General features: G+C 47.7%; 1 protein-coding gene across 1 annotated transcript in view; it reads right to left on the reverse strand.

Moving 5' to 3' along the window:
• Positions 1-792: 792 nt before the first annotated feature.
• The window catches only part of dcbld1 (discoidin, CUB and LCCL domain containing 1), a 58198-nt gene continuing 36113 nt past the window's right edge, over positions 793-22877 (reverse strand). The window contains exons 8-15 of the mRNA XM_063223215.1: positions 20772-21038; positions 13815-13930; positions 13126-13285; positions 12261-12410; positions 11055-11139; positions 8069-8118; positions 5657-5776; positions 793-1896 (exon numbers count right to left, since the gene is read on the reverse strand). Coding sequence (XP_063079285.1) covers positions 1286-1896; positions 5657-5776; positions 8069-8118; positions 11055-11139; positions 12261-12410; positions 13126-13285; positions 13815-13930; positions 20772-21038 — 1559 coding nt within the window. The 3' untranslated portion in view covers positions 793-1285. The remainder of the gene's footprint in view (positions 1897-5656; positions 5777-8068; positions 8119-11054; positions 11140-12260; positions 12411-13125; positions 13286-13814; positions 13931-20771; positions 21039-22877) is intronic.

Genomic DNA, 22877 nt, shown 5'->3' on the forward strand with positions numbered 1-22877 from the left:
ACAATGGTAAGTGGGCATGGCAAAAAAATAAATCTGTTAAGATTCCCTACGGTTTAAATTGTTGAAATGAAGTTGCTTCTTCAAAAGCTCAAGCGATGATTTTCCAAAAGGGTGCCTTTACTTACTCATGCCACTGTAGTAACATATGCGGGCGGGCGCGCGCGCGCGTACACACACACACACACTTACCCCTGGAATCTATCTCTGCAATAGCCCGTGATGAAGCAACTTTTGGGGTGGAAAAGTGATGATCCTGCAATCCCCTAATGTTGTTCCGAAGACCTTGGTGTGTGTGTGTGTGTGTGTGTGTGTGTGTGTGTGTGTGTGTGTGTGTGTGTGTGTGTGTGTGTGTGTAGCCATGTCAATCCTTTCTCTAAAAGCCTACTACACATCATTGCTCTGTTCGGTGCCTGCTCGGCTGCAGTAAATACAGTGTGCCTCCAGCAAGGCTAACTGAGGACTCGCAAATCAGTCAGCTGAAACACACACATGCACACACCAAACACACAACCATCCCACTACACACACACAAACCAAGTCCACAAGCATGCCCTTTTTTCAGTGTGCTTGGGTACAACCCTGCAGCCTTGTTCTGGAGAGACAGATATTTTTACACCCACAGATCCAATCAGGGCTGGGGGGTTGGTGACTGACTGGTCACATTCATTCCCATTAGGTTGGGAGTGAGACACGAGTTCAAACACAACAGACAAAAATGATAGACAATAACACAGACGGACAGACAGATAGACAGTAACACAGACGGACAGACAGAAAGACACTAAGCCAGACTCTGGGTCACAGTATTCTCTTGAGATGAAGACTTTGGGCCATCTTAGTGTAAGATCACAGCAAATACAAGTATTAAAGACAGGGTTGGTTTTTCCTCTGCTCTTCAAAAAGTAAGCATTAAATAATAAAAAACAGTACGTCACCATGCCCTCCCCATCCAGAAATATAAAGCATTATCAGTAACATCTTGACGACGTCTTTCACAACCTTTAGTCTGAAGGAATAAAAACCTATTTACACAATTTCAGACACCACAACGGGATCCTTCCAGAACCGCACGTTATGTTATCCAAGCAGCTAGTCCATGGAGCCCCAAGATGGGGCTAGCAAAAACATAAAACATTAGAGCACCCAATCCCCAAACAACATCAACATCAACAACCAAAAATGGTAAATAATTTAGTAGAAAAGTCTCTGGGTGTGTTTTTTTTTTTTGCTGAGGTCAGTTTGAAAAGCAATACAAAAGTTCACTTGGGATCAGGGCTGGTCACAGTTAGGTTCCGTTGGGCGGGGAACGCTCCGCGCTGCCCTCCGGGTCAGGCCGGTGAGGAGAGGACGGCTGCCCCAGCCGGATGCAGTCCCGAGGGGTCGAGTAGCACTCGAGCACCGAGGCTTTGGCCTGAGGCCTCTGGTAGTCCGATAGCGCTGCCGCCAGTGCCACAGGGGCGACCCGCCTCACCTTGGGGCTGTCGTAGACCCCCTCCGAGTGGTTGGCCCTCTCCACCCTCCCTGGCAGTGTCTGGTAGCCCCCCGCCACCACCAGTCCTGTCCCCGCAGCGGCCTTGCGGCACGCGGGCACCCCGTTCTCGGCCGCCCGGAAGGAGGGCGTCTTGCTGAGCACGGCCCCCGGGACGTTGTAGCTGGAGTCGGGCACGAAGGGCTCCTTGCGGAAGGGGGCGTGGCGCTCGATGATGGGCGTGGCGTACTCCGGCTCCTGGTTGGTCAGCGGCAGGGCGTACTGGTTGGCCGTGCTGAGGAAGTCATAGTGGGAGCCGTCGGCAGAGTGGGGGGAGTCGTCCTTGGCGTCCGTGTCCATGGGCCTGAAGGTGGAGCCCTTGCGGCTCACCGTGCCCGTGCCGATCATCAGAGGCTGCTGGTACTCCGCTGTAGAGGAAGAGAGACCACAATGCCATCAATACACTAGGCATCATAAACAAACAGGATATCAGAGTGCTGCTGGGTTTCACCTTTTTTCCCTGATGCTAATAGAGTTCTTCAGTAACGCGGAAGCATGTAGTAGATTGTAGTCTTTCATGTTAGCATTTAAGGACTTCCTGGTTCGTATCGGCTTCCGGCCTCCATTGGGAATGAATAGGGGCCAGTTTCAAATAAGCTCCGAGTGCAAGCACGCGCTTAGCGAACCCCCGCAAACTGTCGAGGGTGTTAAAAATAGGCTGTAGGTATGACATGGTTGATCATTTTGTGTCAAACTTCGACATAAATACGATGTTGCGTCCATATGCTAAACCCGGAAACCTTTGGCGACTACAGAAGCGGCGCCTGTATCTAACGTCATGTACGTGCGGAGGGTTGTACCCATGGCAACCAAAGGAAAGTATGTAGTTCGGAAGTTTTAATGATCAGAAAGGGGTTAGTAATATTGAATTATAATCGTCATGATTTAACATGTGAATACACCAACATGATGATACGATCCGTTCCACTAATGAGAAAGGGATGCGGGGACACGCTAATGTTCGTTGTTGGCGTGCAACTTATATTTTTGCCAAACCTGAATCTCTATGGCGTTTTGCAATGTAAAAAATCGCCATGGAACCGGAAGTCCAAATGCCGCATACAAGTTGACGTCAACGCTGAAGAGCTCTATGAGTGTAGGGGCTCTCAAACTTGGTCCAGGAAGAGAATTTTTTTTTCCACTTTTTTTAAACTTAATTTTACTTTGTAAATTTTCAGCACCCGTCAACCCTTGATACGCCCTGAAGAAGGCCATAAGTGCTGCGTACACATAGATTGTATACATTCTATGTGCGTACATTTTTTTAACCTTGAGTGCCTCAGATTTTCAGATTTGGACACTAGACATCATCCTTCATCACCAGTCATCACCACACCAGCTCATCATACTTCTAGCCAACACTGGACTCTCATCGAATCAAGTTGAGGAAGCGACAGCGAAATAGAGAGTCTAAGTCCCACCTAATGATAAAACTAGGCAACTTTTTGAGCAATGCCTTTGCGAAACAATAGAGAACAAGAATCAAAAAACAAAGAATAGGAGTCCAGAACATGTCTGTCCATTGACTGCCATTCGCTGTTGCATCGTAGGCCCCATGGAGGGGCATGACTTAGCGTCCAAGTCGTCGGACATTATACTCCAACCAAACACTTCAGAAAGAAACGATCCCACGGCCCTATGATTTGCAGTACCAAAAGGATATTAATGACAGATAGCACTTTGCCATAAATAACACCAGCCAAAAGAGGACAAAGCTCTTCACACATGGCCTGGAACATGACAGCAGCAGAGTGAATAAAGGCGTTAGTGTGTCGGCTCCCACGGAGGAAGACCGCCAATATGCCTCACACAGCCCTGAGCAACTTCAAACGACCAAAGTCAGGGGAACACTAGAGTTTTTATTAGATTAATATATTATTAATATATAATATATCATAAATCAATAATGTTTAGGAATGTGTGATCATTCGACATGGATGGCTGTGTTTTGTTATCTGAATGTTTAATTTTCCCTTTTGGGTCGTAGAATAATAATTTATAAAAAAACATCCGGCAATTTCTGGTTTTCATTTTTGTCCTAATTCAGAAAAAGCAAACGATACACTGATTATGTGTGTCTTCCTCATTTTTACAAGAACAGACACCCGAATTGATAGTCTATGAGAGCTCTGGTAGCATAAAGAGACATTTCACAGATGTCTGTTGAAGAAGCATAAACTCTTCACCAGAACCCTGTAGGCCATTAACTTCCTACATTTCCCTTCTTTTGATCCAACAGTTGAAAAGCCTTTATTAGATTTACTAAAGGATGAGGTTTTCCCTCCCTTCAGATTCGTCTGGTTTTATTCAAGCCTGTGGGCTGTGGTCATGGTTTCAGAAGTTTGGAGTTGAAGCTACCAGGCGTCTGGGAAGCTGTAACCAACATCCTCTAATAGAACTTGTCAATCACAGATGAGATAAGGCAGGAAAGTTGCCCTCCGGGGCCATGGGGAGAGCTGTGAAGGGGGGCACAGGAGGTGTTGGTAATGACAGAGGATCAGGTAGACCAGAGGGCCTGGAGCCATTGCTGAGTCCACTGTCTGGATCCACCACCACCATCAAAGAGGAGTGGAGAAGCCTTCATCATTACCATGAGTCTAGCTCACACCAGAAGCATCAAGCACCCAATGACACAACTCTCTAACATGGCTTCAGTCCAAGACCATCTACTCACGCAATAATGAAGAAACAAAATTGTGACATCGAGTCTTATTTGTACAACCCTTTTCTCTTTTGTTTCTAACCAAATATGAAGAATTACCCAAGAGTCAAGACCCTCACCATAACAGCAATGCCTGAAATATAGACAATAGACATGGAACTGGTGGCTGTACCAAATTGATGAAATTGAGCTGGTCTAAATTTGAAAGCTGAAGAATGCTGTGGCCTAGCAGCAACACACACAGAAACAGAGAAACAGCCAACGGGGTCAGCAAACATTATATTTGATAGGACACCATTTAGCATTACTCAAACAAAAATACAGAGCCGAGAGCACAACATTAGCCCGAGTAAGCCTGGTATGGTTATCTCCTGATAAACCACAAGCATATCTCAAGTCCTAACAAGGAGAGTTCAAGGCAGGCTTGTAGTAAGTGGGACTAGCCACAACTTGAAGCATGTGGAGGATATGATCCCACGAGGATGACTGGGCTCCACCGTTCTCATGTGATTACAGCGCCAGCCTCTCCCTTTCTGTGAGTAATAGCCAAGACAGATCTGCCTTGCAAAGCAAAAAGGCAGTAACTGCGCTGAGCTCAAAACTGAGTCAGTTGACTTTAAAATGATGCTGCAATCCAGTATAAGTGTTTTTTGGGATATTACTGATATGTGAGTTTTGTTACTTTATATTACCACCCTTTTTCCAAATCAATAATTTTATTTATCTGTAGACTTTAACTATAACTTTAATGCCATATATATCAGTCATTTTAAACAGCAATGCAGTTACTGCCTTTTTGCTTTGTAGGGCAGAGATACAGTCATGCGGCCATGGCCACGCTGAATATATTTGTAATGTCCATGACTTATGTCAGCGGAAAAAAAGAGATATGCAGCATGGTGCATGCCATGGTGGGAAAATCCTTGTGCTGGTGGTTTATGGTGTGGGGATTCCAAATTGTCAAGAGTTAAAGATCAGGCCCTGCCGTGGCCAAATGGTAGGGCACTCGTCTACCATGCGGCCGACCCGGTTTCGATTCCCGGCCAGTCATTTGATCCCTCCCAGTCTCTCTCCCCATTCGCTTCCTTTCCATCTCTCATACTATCCCGTCATCAATGAAGTCGAAAAAGACCAAAAAAATATAAATAAATAAAAAAAGAGTTACAGATCAGAGTCGTTCAGTTCGATACAATTAATATTATATTCTTTGGCTACAGACGTGGTAAGGTCAGAACTCTCAGGGGTTGAAGGTGAAGTGGAGCATTGTGCTAATGCATTGCGAGATAAATGGACTAGCATGCCCACGGAGAGCCAGGTTTGGTGATACCAATGAAAAGTGATCTGATTGGCTGTACAGGTATGAGAGAGAGAGAGAGAGAGAGAGAGAGAGAGAGAGAGAGAGAGAGAGAGAGAGAGAGAGAGAAAATAGGAAGAGGGTATTGAGTGCCTGATCCGCAGTGACCTACCTGCCATGGCACTGGTGACCAGGTCCAGCTTCTGGATGGACTCCTTCTCTGAGCTGTAGCTGATGGTGAACTCTGTGGACTGGTGGCGCGCAAACGGCTGCTTGATCTGCTTCCAGCAACCTACAATTAGCGCACACACACGCACACGCACACGCACAGACACAGACACACGCAAAAGTTACCAACGAGGCCTTCAAAGCCGCTGAATCAGCCGCATGTTTACTCAGGTCAAAATATGATGGAATATCCTAAAATCTCAGATCTAGGCAGATCTAGCAATCTCTTGTGACCAATTGAAACAATATAGGTATTGGCCAAGAGAGATTTTATGTAAATCATCATCTGCATAAATGCTGCAAACAACTGCTGCCTCACAGAGGCTATATCTGTGGCATTGTGAACACATGGCCTCGCATTTTGCTGGTACCACTTTGCGCAAAAATGAGACAGATTGTACCAAACTGCCATATGATTAAAATGACAATACAATAGAACATTCTTCTAAAATTATTGGTTGCCGATTCAGACAGAAGTCTGTGTGTGTGTGTGTGTGTGTGTGTGTGTGTGTGTGTGTGTGTGTGTGTGTGTGTGTGTGTGTGTGTGTGTGTGTGTGTGTGTGTGTGTGTGTGTGTGTGTGTGTGTGTGGAAGTCCCAACAGAGAGAGGAGGCCTGCTGAAGCATGTGTGTGTGAGAGACAAGTCTCTGCCTGAATGCTCAGCCTCTCTGCTCAGCGTGTTGCTTCAGATCAATCAGCCCAACCCATCACCCAAACACGCACGCACGCACGCACGGGATAAAGGAGTACCTTTCTTGCTAGAATAACATTTCATACAGAATATATATAAATAAATAAATAAAATATTGGGCACATGCACCGCATATCGCTTTGTAGGATTACTGTACAACAAAGTACTACTTTCAAGTATTATGGGCAGTATTATAGTGCAGCATTGTTGGCACCACAGGCTTCTGAAGAAATAACGTGTTATTTGTATTTAGGAAGGTTTTCGCTTGAGTTTTTGGGTTGGTAACTCAACAGCAAATGAAAGCTTTAAAAACAATGGCTCCAGCTGATTCGACTTTAGGTGCTGATCCCAGCTGACTTGGCCAAGGCCCCACAAAAGCCGTTGTTCTTCTACAGGCACCCAAGTCCTAGGAGCAATAACGGATGCAGGGCTCAAAGAAAAGGCACAAATACCTTTCTTTATCAACCAGGCTGTTGGCTTTACTTAATTCTTCTTAGTTTTTAAAATGTTTTAGGGGGCTTTTATACCTGCGAGATGGGGAAGGATCTGGAAATAACATAAGGTCGGAATAAAACCCCCTCGTCCTTGGTTGTAATGGTATGGCTCCTTAGCCCCGTCTGTACACAATAAATTTCGGGCACATGACGTCACACGTTGCGCAGCAGACATTTTGGAAGCGGGCCAGCCCATTGTTTACAGTGAGGACTTGCTTTCTTCTGCTAGTAGTTTGCTTTGTTTTACCGTTTCATTTGACCTCTGCTGATGTTATGGTCGCCCGTTGCTGTGTCGTAGGGTGTAGAAGCGCAAGCTGTGACGGGACGGGGAATAAAATCCCAAATGGATTATCTTTTTACCGTTTTCCAACTTGGAGGCGTCTCAATGGAGAACAAATGTCCTCCATAACAAAGAGTCGCCGGCTAGCATGGGTCGCTGCTGTAAGACGGTCAAATATAACTTTCCACTCAATCCCGGTGTGGAGGTGTCTCTGGTCTAATACCCACAGATGAACTCGGGGAGGCAAACTTTGTGAAAAAATTCCTGTGCCTTCCTCAGACAGAACTCCCAGAAGCTGACATCTGTCAGGATACAGGCAACGTCTTTCAGTGTCCACACCACAAAGTCACAGTAGGTTGCACCTGTCACGAACATCTGTGTCTGCACTTGTGTGTAGTACCTATAACCTTGTTTGAGCTGAACAATGCCATCAACTCTGTGGAGACAAAAGTCTTTGTCTGCGTCACAAGCCTCCTGGACAGTGCTGTGTTTGTGCTTAGCAGGGCATTTCACTTCCAGGCAGCCTTGTCCACAGCTGTCACAGCTAACTAGGCCATCAGGTGAGGCGCCTACCTGTGGGAACGCCGGGTTTATGCAGAAGCCAGACTGCTCGATTGTCAAGTTATCTTGGTGTAGTGCTTGTTGTTGAAGGTATTCAGTGCGTGCTGTGTCTGTGCTTTGGGTAGCACACATTCTTGACTGTGGACACAGCTGGCTTGTCGATGTTAGAGACCAGAACTGCATGCATGGTGGAGGCAGTCACTATCCCTTTACCATAGCAACTAGCTATCAATATGGCGGCGTACCCAGAATGGAAGCGCTGTGCCCGTCCCTTATTCCTAATCCTTCATTTCCCCTTGGGATGATTAGAGTAAGTCTTGTCTTTACCAACCTGTGTGTTGTTCATCAGAGGAGCCATAGCCACCCTCCTTGCTCTTCTTCCTGTGGGCCAGAGAGAAGGCAGAGTACAGTCAGAGGGGTGTATGAAGAAACAGTAGAGACACGCGCACGCACGCACGCACGCACGCACGCACGCACGCACGCACGCACGCACGCACGCACGCACGCACGCACGCACGCACGCACGCACGCACGCACACACACCCGTGCACACGCGCACAAAGACACACTCCTGCTGTGACTTCATCTGGGTCATTGTTCCCCAACAAAACAGCCCCCAACCCCCACCTCCATCCTCCACACAACAGGAGTCCTACACTCCTCCTCCCTCCCTTCACCCCTTCTTTCTTTAGACTTCTCTCTTCACTCTTCTTCCTTCCTTTCTTTCATTCATTCACTGTCCAGCACAGGAACATCCTCCATCAGTAACCTACAACCCTCCAGATCACCCTCCCTCACTCTCACACATGTGGACAGATGTACACACAAATTCAGACAGACAGACACACACACACACACACACACAGAAACAGACAAGACACACGCACACAGAAACAGACAGACAGACAGACACACGCACGCGCACACACACACACGCGCACACGCACACGCACACGCACACGCACACGCACTCGCACACGCGCACACACACGCGGCAGCAGTAGACAGGCATCAGTGTGAGCTGGGATTAGAGCATCTCCCCTGATGGCCATCTCAAAGCAGCAGCACCACCACCACCACCAGCAGCAGCAGCACCACCACCGGGCCTTATCTGCAGCCAGACACACAGACACGCTCTCGCACACCCACACCCACACTACCAGACACGTTTACTCACACCCAGACAACCAGACACGCTCACGGACACCCACACAATCAGACACGCTCGCGCACACAACCAGACAAGCATGCGCACACACACAACCAGACACGTCCCCCTCTCCCTCTCCCGGATCACTACACTCCTGCATACACCCCCTGCTCTCCTCCCTCCTCCCCATCCTACTACTGTCCTACCGCTCTGCCCCCCCACCCCCCCCCCCCCCCACCCCCGGCGTCTTCACAATCCTCTATATTCTCCTCTCCTCCCCTCTACATCCTGTTCCCCCCTACTCTCCTCTCCCTCCTCAAATGGGCATACATACCCCTCGCAGCCTGTACAGCTCACACACAGCACAACACCTTTTCCTCCTCCTCACTCAGCTCTCTTTTTCTCACTTTCCTTCTCTCTGTCCATCCTGCTCTACTCACCAAGTATACATCCCTTACATGAACTGCACACACACATGCACGCACGCGCACACACACACATGCACACAAGCGCCCGCATCCCGCACACACAGACACGCGCAAGCACACCAACACCAAAGCTTCTCACATTCAACCCTCTAATTTTTTTTGTCCATTCACCCTGGTTTCTCTTTCGGCCTCTCTCTCTCTCTTCTACATCCCTCCTTCTGTCTCCACTCCTCCCCCTCTCTCCTCTACATCCCTTTCCCCGCTGCCCTTCCTCGACCCCTCAGTCGCACACCAAAGCCCAGCCGAGTGATAAGGCCAGACACCGTGTTCACGCAGGCAGGAAATGACAGGAGATAACACCCCCATCCCCAACAACACCGTCTTCTTCATCCAGACCTGCCATGCCCGCTGCCAAGACCATATCATATCAGGCAGACAGGCAGGGCCGTAGCAGCAAATTGTGGGCCCTATGTACAATCAGCTCCAATGGACCATACATCCATACAACCATACATCTACAGTAGTGTTTCTCAACAGGGGCTCTACAGTCCCCCTAGGGGGGCGTTGAGAAGGATACAGCTGAGAGGGGGGCGGTGCTTAAATGCCATTGAGGTGCATTGGTCTATTTTATTTTTTAATCCTAAGGGGGGTGGTGCTGGCAGGCTTATGCTGAGGTCAAGGGGGCGTTTGTTCAAAAAAGGTTGAGAACTACTGATTTCCATACATCAGCACTGTGTGGGCCCCCAATATACATGGGGCCCTGGTGACTGAGTCACACGTTACCCCCCCCTGTACAACACCCCTGCAGGCAGGTTGTCACTCATTCATTCATTTGCTCATTTGCTCGCTTGCCTGAGATGCTCAGATGTCTCTGCCGTGGTTTAATAGTGCGTTTCATTTGCCTTGGGGGGAGCTAAAGCCGAGATTGAGGTGAGTGGTAGATGGCACGGAGAAAATTGAGTTTTATGCCTTATGTATTCGCCGGCCGAGTTATTTGAGGCATCCTTGTGCTTGGATGGAGGTAATTTGGGTCATGTGTCTTGAGAAAATGGGTATCATGCACTGCTCCACTATAGGGTTAAGCATTTTGGGGAGGAGAATGACAACAAATGCAAGCTCCATCCATCACCTAATGGAACGCCACTACGGCCCTGGATTTGGTGTGTTCTGGGTAAAAGACGTAGAATTAGACGGCTCTTATTGTCCATCAGCAACACACCAGCAGTGCATTACACTGAATGAGCTGGTGTTGCTTGGCAGCTCACGGGATGAAGCAGCCAAAAATACATCATACACAGTGAGAACCTATTCTCATAAGCGCAAGGCAGACTGAAACAACACTGAGGGACTTGCAGTGTAAACTCTATCCGGGCCCTGCTGTGGCCAACCGGTAGGGCACTCGTCTACCAATGCGGATGACCCGGATTCGATTCCCTGCCCGGGTCCTTTGCCGGCCCTTCCCCATCTCTCTCTCCCCACTCGCTTCCTGTCACCACCTTCACTGTCCTGTCATAAATGAAGTCAAAAGACCAAAAAAAAAAATCTTTAAACTCTATCTAATCTCTCCAGACATGACCTTCCCATCCTCACCTGGATGCAACCATAGTGGAAGTACGGTATCCTACAGCATGATGTATTGACTGTAGTGAGAAACCATCCTTGCTGCTTACAAAGCTCAACGTAGTCACTGTGCATGCACGCACACGCGCACGCGCACGCGCACACAGACACACACTTACCTGTGCAGGGTCTTGTAGAGGCAGACACACACCGGCAACATCAGCACCAGCACAGCAACCACGACAATGATGATAACGAGCTGAACTACAGAGAAACACACACACACACACACACACACACACACACACACACACACACACACACACACACACACACACACACACACCACACACACACACACACACACACACACACACACACACACACACACACACACACACACACACACCACAGCTGTCACTCATCTAATATCCCAATAGAGCATTTGCCAATTACGCTTTATGACACACTAAGGCCGTGTCTCAAATGCCGCACTTGTGCACTTCGGGCACTGTTTTTCAGTGACTAGGGCGCTCACGCTGAAAATTTCAGTTGAGCCAGTGCACTGAAAGTGCCAGGATGATCCCCTAACAATGGCTGAAAATGCAGCGCTTGAATGATGGACACTGCACGCACTAAACAGCGGCCATGTTGACAATGACACGGAGGAAATGTGGCATTCAGTTCAATAGAAGAGTTTGGCCAACAGTCTCCTAATTCTGTAAGTAATGTTGATGGGACACCAACCTTTTCATGCCAACCAAAGTATTGAATGTGTGATTTTTGTCCTTTGGGGTGAAGGACATGGAAATAGAAGCACCAGACGCTGTAAGCAGTTGTAAGCATTGTAAGCAGTAGCCAACTCATATTTTGGCGAGTTAATGCCATGCTCAGCCGTCACTTCCAGCGAGGGCACAGTGCAGAGTGCTCAAATCTTTCCTCGACACTATGCACTAAAGACCTCAGTGCACTGTGTGCACTGTGTACTGACTGTCAGTGCACTGACAAAAGTGTGTCATTTGAGACATAGCCTAAGTGTAAATGCATTAGCAAGGACTTCAACAGTAATGACATCTACACATGAACTTCCCCTCCCCACCTCACTGCATAGTGGAAGTACGGAATCCTACAGCATGATGTATTAACTGTGGTGAGGAACCATCCCGCTGCTTACAAAGTTCAACATAGTCACAGTTACGCTTTTTTGTAATATTTTCAGTAATGTTCTTGCAATGCTGCATGAGTGTTGTGTACGTGTTGCTAATGTGTAGAATCGGTAGTACCAAAATCAACTAAGAACATTTTTTTGATTGTAAACCTCCTTACTGGAGGTTGAAACGGATTGGCTGATAGTTGTGGATAAGTGTCTCAGGGTTGTCCGTTACCAAAGTCAATCAGAGGGGAGGAGTCGACGGGCTGCTGCTCGGTGTCCGTCTCGTCGTCCTGTCCTGTGGCCCTGGGCTCGGTGGGCAGCATCTCCCCCACAGTCACCTGAGATGACTTATTCACCGGCCCCTCTGGCACCACAAGAGTCACTGCAGATACACAAGAGGCATGTACCAGAGATTCTTTAAGTATATGGAGATATGCCAACATAATAGGTTTCTATGGGCACCTAACATGACCAGGTTCCGGTCTGCCTAAACGGGCCTGTCATAATTCCTGTGATATACGTCCTCAGGTTCAAATCTTAGGTCTGCCTACACAGTTATGGTGTGTGTGGGCCAACTGTAATACACATTTGAAATGATCTCGCGGGCCAAATAAAATGGCTCCGCGGGCCAAATTTGGCCCCCGGCCTGAGTTTGACATCCCTGAGCTAACAGATATGAACACGTGGCCTATACACACAAGAAAATGCACAACCTCCAGTTAACACGCATGGATAGTTACTGCAGCTATACAAAAGCATGTACAACGTCCAGGAGTTAACAGATACTGTAAGAACAAGCGGTCAAGATCAATGGAGGTCCTACAATGGGTTGTGAACTTTTGAGAAATAGTTGACTCCGCGTATAGTACTGGATGGAAATAATACAATACTATTACAATGCAGGTATAAGCGAATTTGGCCCATTTTAAATACATTTATAATCGTAATTATAATTATAGTAAATAACAAATATTTTATAGGCCCTCATAAACCCTTTAAAAACAAACAGAAAAGGCTTATTCTAATGTTTTACAGTGGGTTTGTGTGCATGCATGAATGTGTGTGTGTGAGCGTATGTGCCGGTGTTGGGTTCTGACCGGCAGGGGGGACGTTCTTGGCATCGCAGCCCAGCAGCTGCAGGGTCATGGCGGGCCGCAGGTGCCAGTCCTGGGGCAACAGGCGCAAGTGACGCGCCACCACCGTCGGCCTCAGGGTCACGCGCGTCTGCTGGTGGCTATCCGTGTTCCCCTCCAACACCTAGCGGAACAGGGAGGTCATTCAATCAATCGACTACTCAGTTGTAAAGCACATTAACATACACAGTTGTCGTTCCAATGCGTATTGCCCTCCAACACCTGAACAGATCAGGGATGGATCAGTGCTTTAGCTTAACAAGTGGTGTAGTCAAAGTCCTTTTTAATGACACTTTCTTCACATGTAGTAGACATACACAACATTGGGAAGCACACAGGATGTATTATTGTTACTAAATGGAGAAATCTAGTATGCACGGCCCTTCTAAAAACCTTTCCATCTGAATGCTCACGTCGCTTTTTCGTTGGAATAATTGGTTCTGATGATGAGCACATGAATTGATCAATCATATAACGATTGAACACGACTCCCAACAAAGTGTGCAACCCCTTCCGAACTTTTGTGAATAGATGTTAGCATAGCTTCAAATGTGACTGGGGTCCAAACGTTTCTCTGTCCGACAAATATAGGAATGCAAGAAGGATTGCCAATAAATTTTCCATCTTTATTTTGGACTGTGTGTACTACTCACCATGGCCTCGGAGTTGTTGTTTTGGCCGTACGCCTTCCAGCGGTTCCTCTCCCGGTACTCCAGCCTGTAGCTCTTCACGTAGTGCCCACTGGACGGGGAGCCGGACGTCAGGATTCCTGCAGAACCGCAATACAAGAACAGAAAGGGGTTCATTTGTCACATGCATATAATTACAAAGTGAAACATGCAGTACAATTACAGTTGTCAGCCTGTACTGTGCATAGGTGTGTGTGTGTGTGTGTGTGTGTGTGTGTGTGTGTGTGTGTGTGTGTGTGTGTGTGTGTGTGTGTGTGTGTGTGTGTGTGTGTGTGTGTGTGTGTGTGTGTGTGTGTGTGTGTGTGTGTGTGTGTGTGTGTGTACTATGAACATGTAGTATTTGTGTTTGGCAGCAGAGGCTGTGTGTGAGGTAGGGAGAAGGGGTTATGAGTGATGTGAGGATTGTACATTCAGTGTCAGGGGTTCCCAAACTTTACCATGGCAAGCCCCCCCTTAAACCAGTAGATTTCAGCCAAGGGCCCCCTGACATGAACCGTCCACAAGACGATGTAGTTTCTGCATCCTTAAATCCAACTACAGCAGGACATATTTTAAAGGTAGCAGTGCAGAGTAGTTTGTGAATGAGGCCATTTCGCGACCAATTCGAGTCAAATAGAAGTGATGATTCTTAAAAGGGGAATATTATTTGGCTTAGTTTTTGGTTTATTTTGATTTCCTTTCGTTATTTAATTCATTCAATTATTTTTGTTTTGCGGTACTTTTCCTTCCAACTGGGGGTCCGTTTCTCGATTCTTGTCGTTGCTAACCATCTTAAGACCGTCTCAAGACCGTCTCAAGATGTAACACCATTCCATTGGATTTAGTGGTGAGCGTCGCTGTCGAGAGAGAGTTGAATCACTCTTACGAAGGACGTTGCTACCGTCGTTAGCAAAGACGCTTTCGAGATACGGACCCCAGATGCGGCCTCCCCTAGTACCCTCTCGCTGCCCCCCAGGGGTCCCCAGCCCCCACTTTGACAACCAGTGGTAGCTTAACACACGTAGAGAGCATGAGGCATGAATAGCAGAATCCAACACAAGGTGTGCGTTCCAATATGCGACCATGCGTCTTCCACTTGTGCTTGTGGCCTCGTACCAGGAAGTAATATGTCATGAAACCTCACTGACAACAGCTTTATATTTCAATATCTTGCAAGAGCTCAATTGTAAAGTAATTTTCTCATTTGCAAACTCAATGGTGAATGAAGAATAGTCCCCCAAAAACTGTTTTGGCTAGGCTAAATAGCGGGGAAACGTTCTTGTTTTCTCCACGGAGGAGGGGCCAGGAGGAGGGGCGAGGCCACAAGCACAAGCGGAGGACGCAAGGTCGCATATTGGAATGCACTCAAGAACTGCTTAAACCGCCAGATCAACTTCTGCTAAACAAGCACCAACACCAACGCAGCTGCCTTTCTTGTTCTACCTGTTTCGTATGGCAGTCCCATTTCTTTCTACATCTTCTGTTCCCCAGGGTTGCATGACAAGCTCAAACAACAATATTGACTAACGGTAGGGGCTCTGGTGCTCGGGTTTCACCATGCTTGTTTGTAAATGGCAACAAAATGATTTGTTATACTGACTGTGGCCTTCGATACTAGACACTGACACTACAATTCACTATTACCAAAATAACACAGATGCACAGCATGTATACTGTTCTTAATGTCAGCACAGCAAGGTATAATTTTACCAAAATTATGAATGGAAAGAAAATAATTATGGTGCTGAAGCCTTCCTAACACCCACACGCACACGCACATAGTCAGTCTGCTCGTGCTGCACCGGGTTGAACTCTGGCGGTGATGCCGTTGTAGATATCCCTGACACATTTCCACATCAACACAGGCCTGGCAGCCAGCCAGCCCCATAGTACCCCATCATTACTCTCCACAACTCTCATCATCTCATCTGGAGAAGTGGTCACGTCAAAACTCCACCAGCTGGTTCACCAAAAAGGTCCGTCTACTCTCTCCCTCGCTTAGAAATTTGGCCAAACTTAACTTCAGTGGCTACTGAGAAGTATTGCCGGTGATTCCCAAAGGCATACAGCTGGATTAAATGGTAAAGATTATATTCTGTTGGGCTGAAAAGTCTCAAGAAAAAGTGAAAGCCCAACGGGGAAGCTCCAACTCCCATTGTATTTGTGACACAGCACACAAGTGCACACTGCACACAACGAAATTGCATTTATGCCTCACCCGTGCCAGGGGGCAGCCCCCAATAGCGCCCGAAAGGGAGCAGTGTGGCAGGACCGTACCATGCTGAGGGTACCTCAGTCATGGAGGAGGAAAGGGGAGAGCACTGGTTAATTACTTCCCCCACCAACCTGGCGGGTCAGGAGTCGAACCAGCAACCTTTGGGCTCCAAGTCTGACACCCAAACTGCTTACCCATGACTGCCCTTCTTCAAAGCCCGCTCTCTCTTGCTGTTGAACAGTCTGTACAGAGACACACTCAGTTCAGCCTACTCTCTTTTGTTGGAACGCACTGTGCAGACAAATATTCAGTAAAAGCTCTTGTATAGTTCTGCATGCATCGATGTCTGTGTAGTGTGCATTGCTAACCGTTGACATACTTGCTAGATCCAGAGCAGGCATCGGGACTATGTGTAGCTGTCTGTCAATTAATCAGGACACAAAGTCCACGCTTTAGACAAGTAGAGAAACAGTCTTGAATGCGTACCTCTCTTGTATACTTTATATATACTACGTTATACATGGCTAACTGTGTACAGAAACTTGTTTGCTAAGAGACGGCATACTCGTTATGAACCAGACTACAGTGCATGTGTAAATGTGCAAGCCAAGAGGCTTGCGGTTCTTTGCTTCTAGGAAGAAAGCATAGCCTATAGCCATAAACCAGAAACACGATCGGTATCCAGGTTGATTTCAGACGATATGCCAGACAGGCCCCTACAGACATGCATTCAATGACATGAATTAATTCAAGAGTCAACCCCCCAAAACATTGGATGGATAACACGGGGAGGTTTTAAAGAGAATGTGAAATGCCTCATAGTTTTGAGCAGGTTTCTCCATGCTGCTACCTGTTTGGCAATCAAGTGATGGACGAGCTTACACATGATGGCCAACACACAGTGTGACAAATCAATCTTGGCATTTTCGGTCATTCCACAACGTTTTGTCGTAAAGGCCATCTGTAGCCTCTAGGGCTATGGACAACAACCCTGCAAGTTTTCAACAACGTCTGGGATTGTGGGTGAAGCTATACGAGTGAGAATGGAACGTACAAGATGAATTAATCACCCTGTCATCAATCACAGTGCTAACGACAGACATCACTCCAACATGGATCCTATTTGATGGCACTCATTGAAAGAAGAGATCTGGCACCTCAGAAGTAATGTGTGTGTGTGTGTGTGTGTGTGTGTGTGTGTGTGTGTGTGTGTGTGTGTGTGTGTGTGTGTGTGTGTGTGTGTGTGTGTGTGTACGCTCGCACGCGTGTGCGTGTCTGCCTACACGTGTGTGTGTGTGTGTGTACGCTCGCACATGTGTGCGTGTCTGCCTACACGTGTGTGTGTGTGTGTGTGTGTGTGTGTGTGTGTGTGTGTGTGTGTGTGTGTGTGTGTGTGTGTGTGTGTGTGTGTGTGTGTGTGTGCGCGTGTGCGCGTGTGTGTGTGTGCGTATGCGTGTCATGAGCTAGCCCTGTGCCCATAAAGACAGGCATTCTTCATGGTGTCTGACTGAGCCTCCTCTCCTGTTGCGCAACATCGTCCTGTGACAACAGGCCTCTATTTTCATCATCATTTACATTCCAGCAAAGAGAAAAAAAAAAACACGGAACGCTGCGAACTCAGAACCTTGAGGTTGCCGTGGCAGCAGCAACAATGGCGGACATTCTGCGATGGCCGGGGGTCACTTGCTCTACGCTGCATCCTGATGAACAAGCCATGAAATTGGCAGTGGTGTGTGTGTGCGAGTGTGTGTGTGAGTGTGTCACCACCATTCCTAGACAACTCACTGGGGCTGCTCAAAATAAACACGCAGACGCAGGCACGCACGCGCACACACGCACACGCGCACGCGCACACACACACCCCTCTCGCTCACATCCGGCAGCTCGCTCCTAAATATAAAACACACGTCTTGTCTTGTTCTCAAAAGACAACATAGAGGGTCTCTGTGTAATGTCTCCTTTTTAAGTGATACGAGGAAAACTGGCAGCGATCTAGATGGAGTAGCCAGAGGCAGGTGTGTGTGTGTGTGTGTGTGTGTAACTGGAAAAAAAAACAGAAAGAGAGACAGTCACGAGAAAGCCCATTTGTAAAGTATTTTAACACCCACATCGTGGCCTACACGTTCCTTGTGTGTGTGTGTGTGTGTGTGTGTGTGTGTGTGTGTGTGTGTGTGTGTGTGTGTGTGTGTGTGTGTGTGTGACTACCTCCCCCCCATCACACCCTTCTGCCACCTACCACTTCGTGTGTGTGCATCAGCCTTTGTGCATGCATTGGTGTGAGTGTGTGATTGTGTGTGTGCGTGTGTGTGTGTGTGTTTGTGTGTGAGCGTTCATTGCCAAACAAAGCGAGGAGAAAGGGGTTAGCAGTCTGCTTCCAACTTCAGGCTAATTACCTTCCTAACTAAATTGCGGCTTGAGTGGAGAGGGGATGATGACCACCACACATCATACCCAGACTGGCTGGAGTACACAGACACACTGAAAGAGACGCTGTCTGTGTCTATCAGTTTGTGTCTGTCTATCTGTCTGTGTGTGTCTGTCTATCTATCTGTCTGTGTCTGTCTATCTGTCTGTGTGTGTCTATCTGTCTGTGTGTGTCTATCTGTCTGTGTGTGTCTGTCTATCTGTGTGTGTCTGTCTGTGTGTTTGTCTGTCTGTGTGTTTGTCTGTCTGTCTGTGGGTCTGTGGGTCTGTGTCTGTCTGCCTGTCTATGGGTCTGTGTCTGTATGCCTGTGGGTCTGTGGGTCTGTGGCTGTCTGTGGGTGTGTGTGTCTATCAGTTTGTGTTTGTGGGCCTGTGTCTGCCTGTCTGTGTGTGTCTGTGTCTGTGTATGTGGGTCTGTGCCTGTCTGTGGGTCTGTGCCTGTCTGTGGGTGTGTGTGTCTATCAGTTTGTGTTTGTGGGCCTGTGTCTGCCTGTCTGTGGGTCTGTGTCTGCCTGTCTGTGGGTCTGTGTGTCTCTGTGTCCGTCTCTGTCTGCGTCTGTCTGTCTCTGTCTGCTTACGTCACAAATTCTTTGCTCTCTTTTTCAATTCAATTCTTCCCCTTTTATTTCTCTCTCTCCGTCTCTCCCTCTCTCCACATCTCCACTCCACTCCACTCCTCCTGCCTGGGCCTGCCTGCCTGCCTAATTACAACTGACACAGCTGAAACAATGCTGGCTGTCTGGGTTAGGGAAGGGGGTGTGCAGTGGGAGGCCTGAGCCAATCACAGAGCACAGAGCACAGAATCCACTTCCATCCAATGGAATCCACTCTACAAAAGCAGCACCTCAGTCGACTGACCAATTAGTATGCAACTGAGGTGACCATGTGGCTTCTCTCCTCTCTTCTTGAGAGTATGTGTTGTGCGAATGCTTGGTGTGCTGCAGCATTTATGGGTGTTGGGATTAAAAAGCGGCCAATCCTGCTGTTTTTCTGACTTTTGCCCAGGCAAAGTCCCATAATTCCCAAAGTGCCAAATTCCTCCTCCTGATGCTTCACGGGGGTATTTGAATGTGCTTGTCTGTCTGTGAAAAAATGTTTATTTTACAATTGGAATTATGTATACACTAGCAGAATTGGACTCAAGTTCTACCAAATCAATCAGCTTGTTGTGCGAAGTCAATCTGAGGGAGACCAGGTGAAATCAAAAGTCAGGTTCAAACCAGAAAAATAAAGACTTAACATGGGTGAAACTTTTTTCTATGCGTGTTGTCACTAGGCCAGCGGAACAAAAAATAAAGGGCTGCTGCCCGAAACTAATCAGTAATGGGAGCATGGTGTCGGTTTCCTTCCTCAGTTCACTACTTAATCCAGCACACTGATGTGTATAGTATATGGACAACGGACGTTTGATTCAAAAGTGAAACAACTACGAGGGGTGGAACAAGATCCAAAAACTGGAAGAAAAATCACCATTTCCCATTCATCTCTATCTCTGAAATGGTCAGAGGTGTCAATCCCGGGTTCAGAAAGTAAAAACCCTGCCACAAATTGGATCCAACCATCTCCGAATCACCTGATAATTGAACACTCAAGACCAGCTGCTTATTAGAGTCACCTGTGTTGGAAGGAAACTGTGGCAGGGTTTTTACTTTCTGGACCAGGAATTGACACCTCTGGAAATGGTGCATCTCCTTGCCAGTTCTGGCGCATTCTGCTCCATTTCGTGCAAACAGTAGTTTCCCATCTGTTTCAAATGATCCAAATAATCCAAAGGCCTGAAACCTTATATTAGAGAGCTATAAATTAAATTTAAATAACCAATGAGCATTGTTAGTTGGTTTGATTGACAGTTACAGTCCTTTTATTCCCAGCATTGCTAAGCCTGCTGTCCATACGTATATCGGTCAGTGATGCAGCACCCAGCTTTTAGACAGATGTGCATGTTTTGTTTTAGTTCTGTTGGTAGGTTAGTGGTGCGCACATCCAAGACGCAGGTGCATAACAAAAGGTCAGTTCTGTTGTCAATCAGCCTGCACCGGACCTGTGATTCTCCTCTTTTCACCTACAAAATAAACCAAGAGCAAGGATTTTACATGCATGAACCTTTTCTCTGTGTGTGTCATGTTGTCAATACGTGTGTGCAGGGCCGCTGACAGCTTTGGCTGGGCCCAGGACAGTCCTCCGAAAGGGTCCCCCATCCAATACATGTAATGAGGGCCCAATTATGCCCCCCCCCATCTCTCTGGGCCCGGGACAGCTGACCCCTTTGTGCCCTCTTGTCGGCTTCCCAGCGTGTGTCTCACCTGTGATCCTTCTCTTCTCGCCCAGGTCCAGCTGCAGCCACGGCTGGCCAGAGCGGCCACTGGAGTCCGGCGTCCAAACCACGCTGGTGGAGGAAGAGGAGGATGAGGAAGATGAAGAGTAGGAGGTGGAGGAGGAGGAGGAGGAGGAGACAGGATCCGTGTCGTTGGGGGACCAATCAGACGAGCGCCCGTCCCCGGCACCAGCCAATCGCTGGCCAGAGCTGTCGTTCAGCGCCACAGGACGCAGGACCTCTGGCTTCTTGCAGTCTGCAAAGGTAGAGGGGAAGAAGAGGAGAGGAAAGCAGAAAAGTTAAAGCAACACTACTGGAAGTAGATTCTAACTTTTGTTGGAGGCCATAGAGGCCTCAAGTCACACCAGAGAGGTCAAATGTTAGACAGCAAGAGCACAAGCTTTGCCTGAAGGCACACAGTAGGGTTAAATGATGTAAATCAGAAGGTGCTCTGGCGCAGCGCGCTAAGCCCCCCACATTCGGGCTTACATTGCCCACAGGGACCCCGATTCGAGTCCGGCCGGGGTCATTTCCCGGGCCTGCCCCATCTCTCTCTGACCGACATTTCCGGTCTACTCTCACACTGTCCTGTAATAATAAAGCCCAAAAAGCCCCAGAAAAAATACTTTAAAAAGATCATGCAGCTAAAGAGCAGAGCAGCTCATTGAGGTGTGTGTGTGTGCGTGCTTGTGTGTTTTCGTACACAACATGGCCACGGTGGAGAGTGTCAGGGTTACCTGCACGCACCCATGCCATGAACATCCAGCCAACGCACCCGTTGTCACTGCCAGCGAAAATGACTGACTTTGACATGGCTGATCTATGGCAACAATGTGCATAATTTCAACTGTAAAGATCACGTTCAAAGATGCTTTGCAGACCGGGAGAATTTACAAACAACGCGAGTAGGAGAGAGAGAGAGAAAGAGAGAGAGAGAGAAAGAGAAAGAAAGAGAAAGAGAGAGAGTGAGAGAGAAAGAGAAAGAAAGAGAAAGAGAGAGAGTGAGAGTGAGAGCGAGAGAGCAATGCAATGAAAACAAGGGGGGACTGCAGTGTGAACGGAAAAACGAGAAAAAAAAAAGAGAGGAAGATGGCAGGCAAAGTAAAGAAAGCTGACCACGTGAGAAACGAAGAGGAGAGTGTTGAAGAAACGGCTGCAAATGAGGACGTCCAGCTGTGAACACTCCTCCAATATAAAAAAGGGCCAATAAAGAACAACTAAAAGTGTTATCAGCTGTAGGCAGGAAAACAGTTTAAAACAGATCAGAACTTCCACACCCCCACAGCATTTTTTTTCTCCACAGAATAGTTTACAGTACCAAAGCTACGAACATCCAAATTCGAGAATTAAAATGAAAAATAAAAAAAATCTCATTTCCAGTACTTCAAAAGAGCATATGCTGGGCTGGGGCTGGCTGTATGGCTTGTGAGCGGCATGTTTGGGTTTGAATAATAAAATACATGTGTAAGTAATAAGTCACTCTGACTCAACAGGAAGGGTAGACCTCTTTCAAAAAAAAAAAAAAAAAAAAGACGTGTGTGCACTGCACACATAACTGGATTCACATGTGGACTGAGAGGCTGCAGTGTGAAAGAGAAATAAAAGGGGGGCGGATTTGGAACCGACATCCTCCACCCCACGCCTACTCCCTCACCCACACGCTTAACTTGTATCCTCCTCTCCTGAGGTTGGGGGACCAAGGGAAAGAGGACCAAAGACACACACACAGACACACACACACACCGACAAACAGACGTAGGACATCCTGCCTGAATGTAAAAACCAGCATCTAATGACTGCCAGAGCAGTCACACACACGCGCACGCACGCACATGCACGTATGTGAGCGCTCACGCACGTGCACGCACACACGCACGCACGTATGCATACACATGTACGCACACACACAGCAACCCTGTGAAGTGTCTGACATCTTTGTCTGCCTTGAGTGGAGGAGAGAGGAACTCCAGTGGGAGGCTGTGTGCCATTGAAGTGGTCTTGTGGTGGGCAGAGTGGGAGACAGCCGCGACACTGACGCAATAATGACTCCGCTTGACATGAGTCTTACCCGAGCAAACCCCTCACTGAATTCTCC

Source organism: Engraulis encrasicolus, chromosome 18 (assembly GCF_034702125.1).
Source record: "Engraulis encrasicolus isolate BLACKSEA-1 chromosome 18, IST_EnEncr_1.0, whole genome shotgun sequence".
Lineage (NCBI taxonomy): Eukaryota > Metazoa > Chordata > Actinopteri > Clupeiformes > Engraulidae > Engraulis > Engraulis encrasicolus.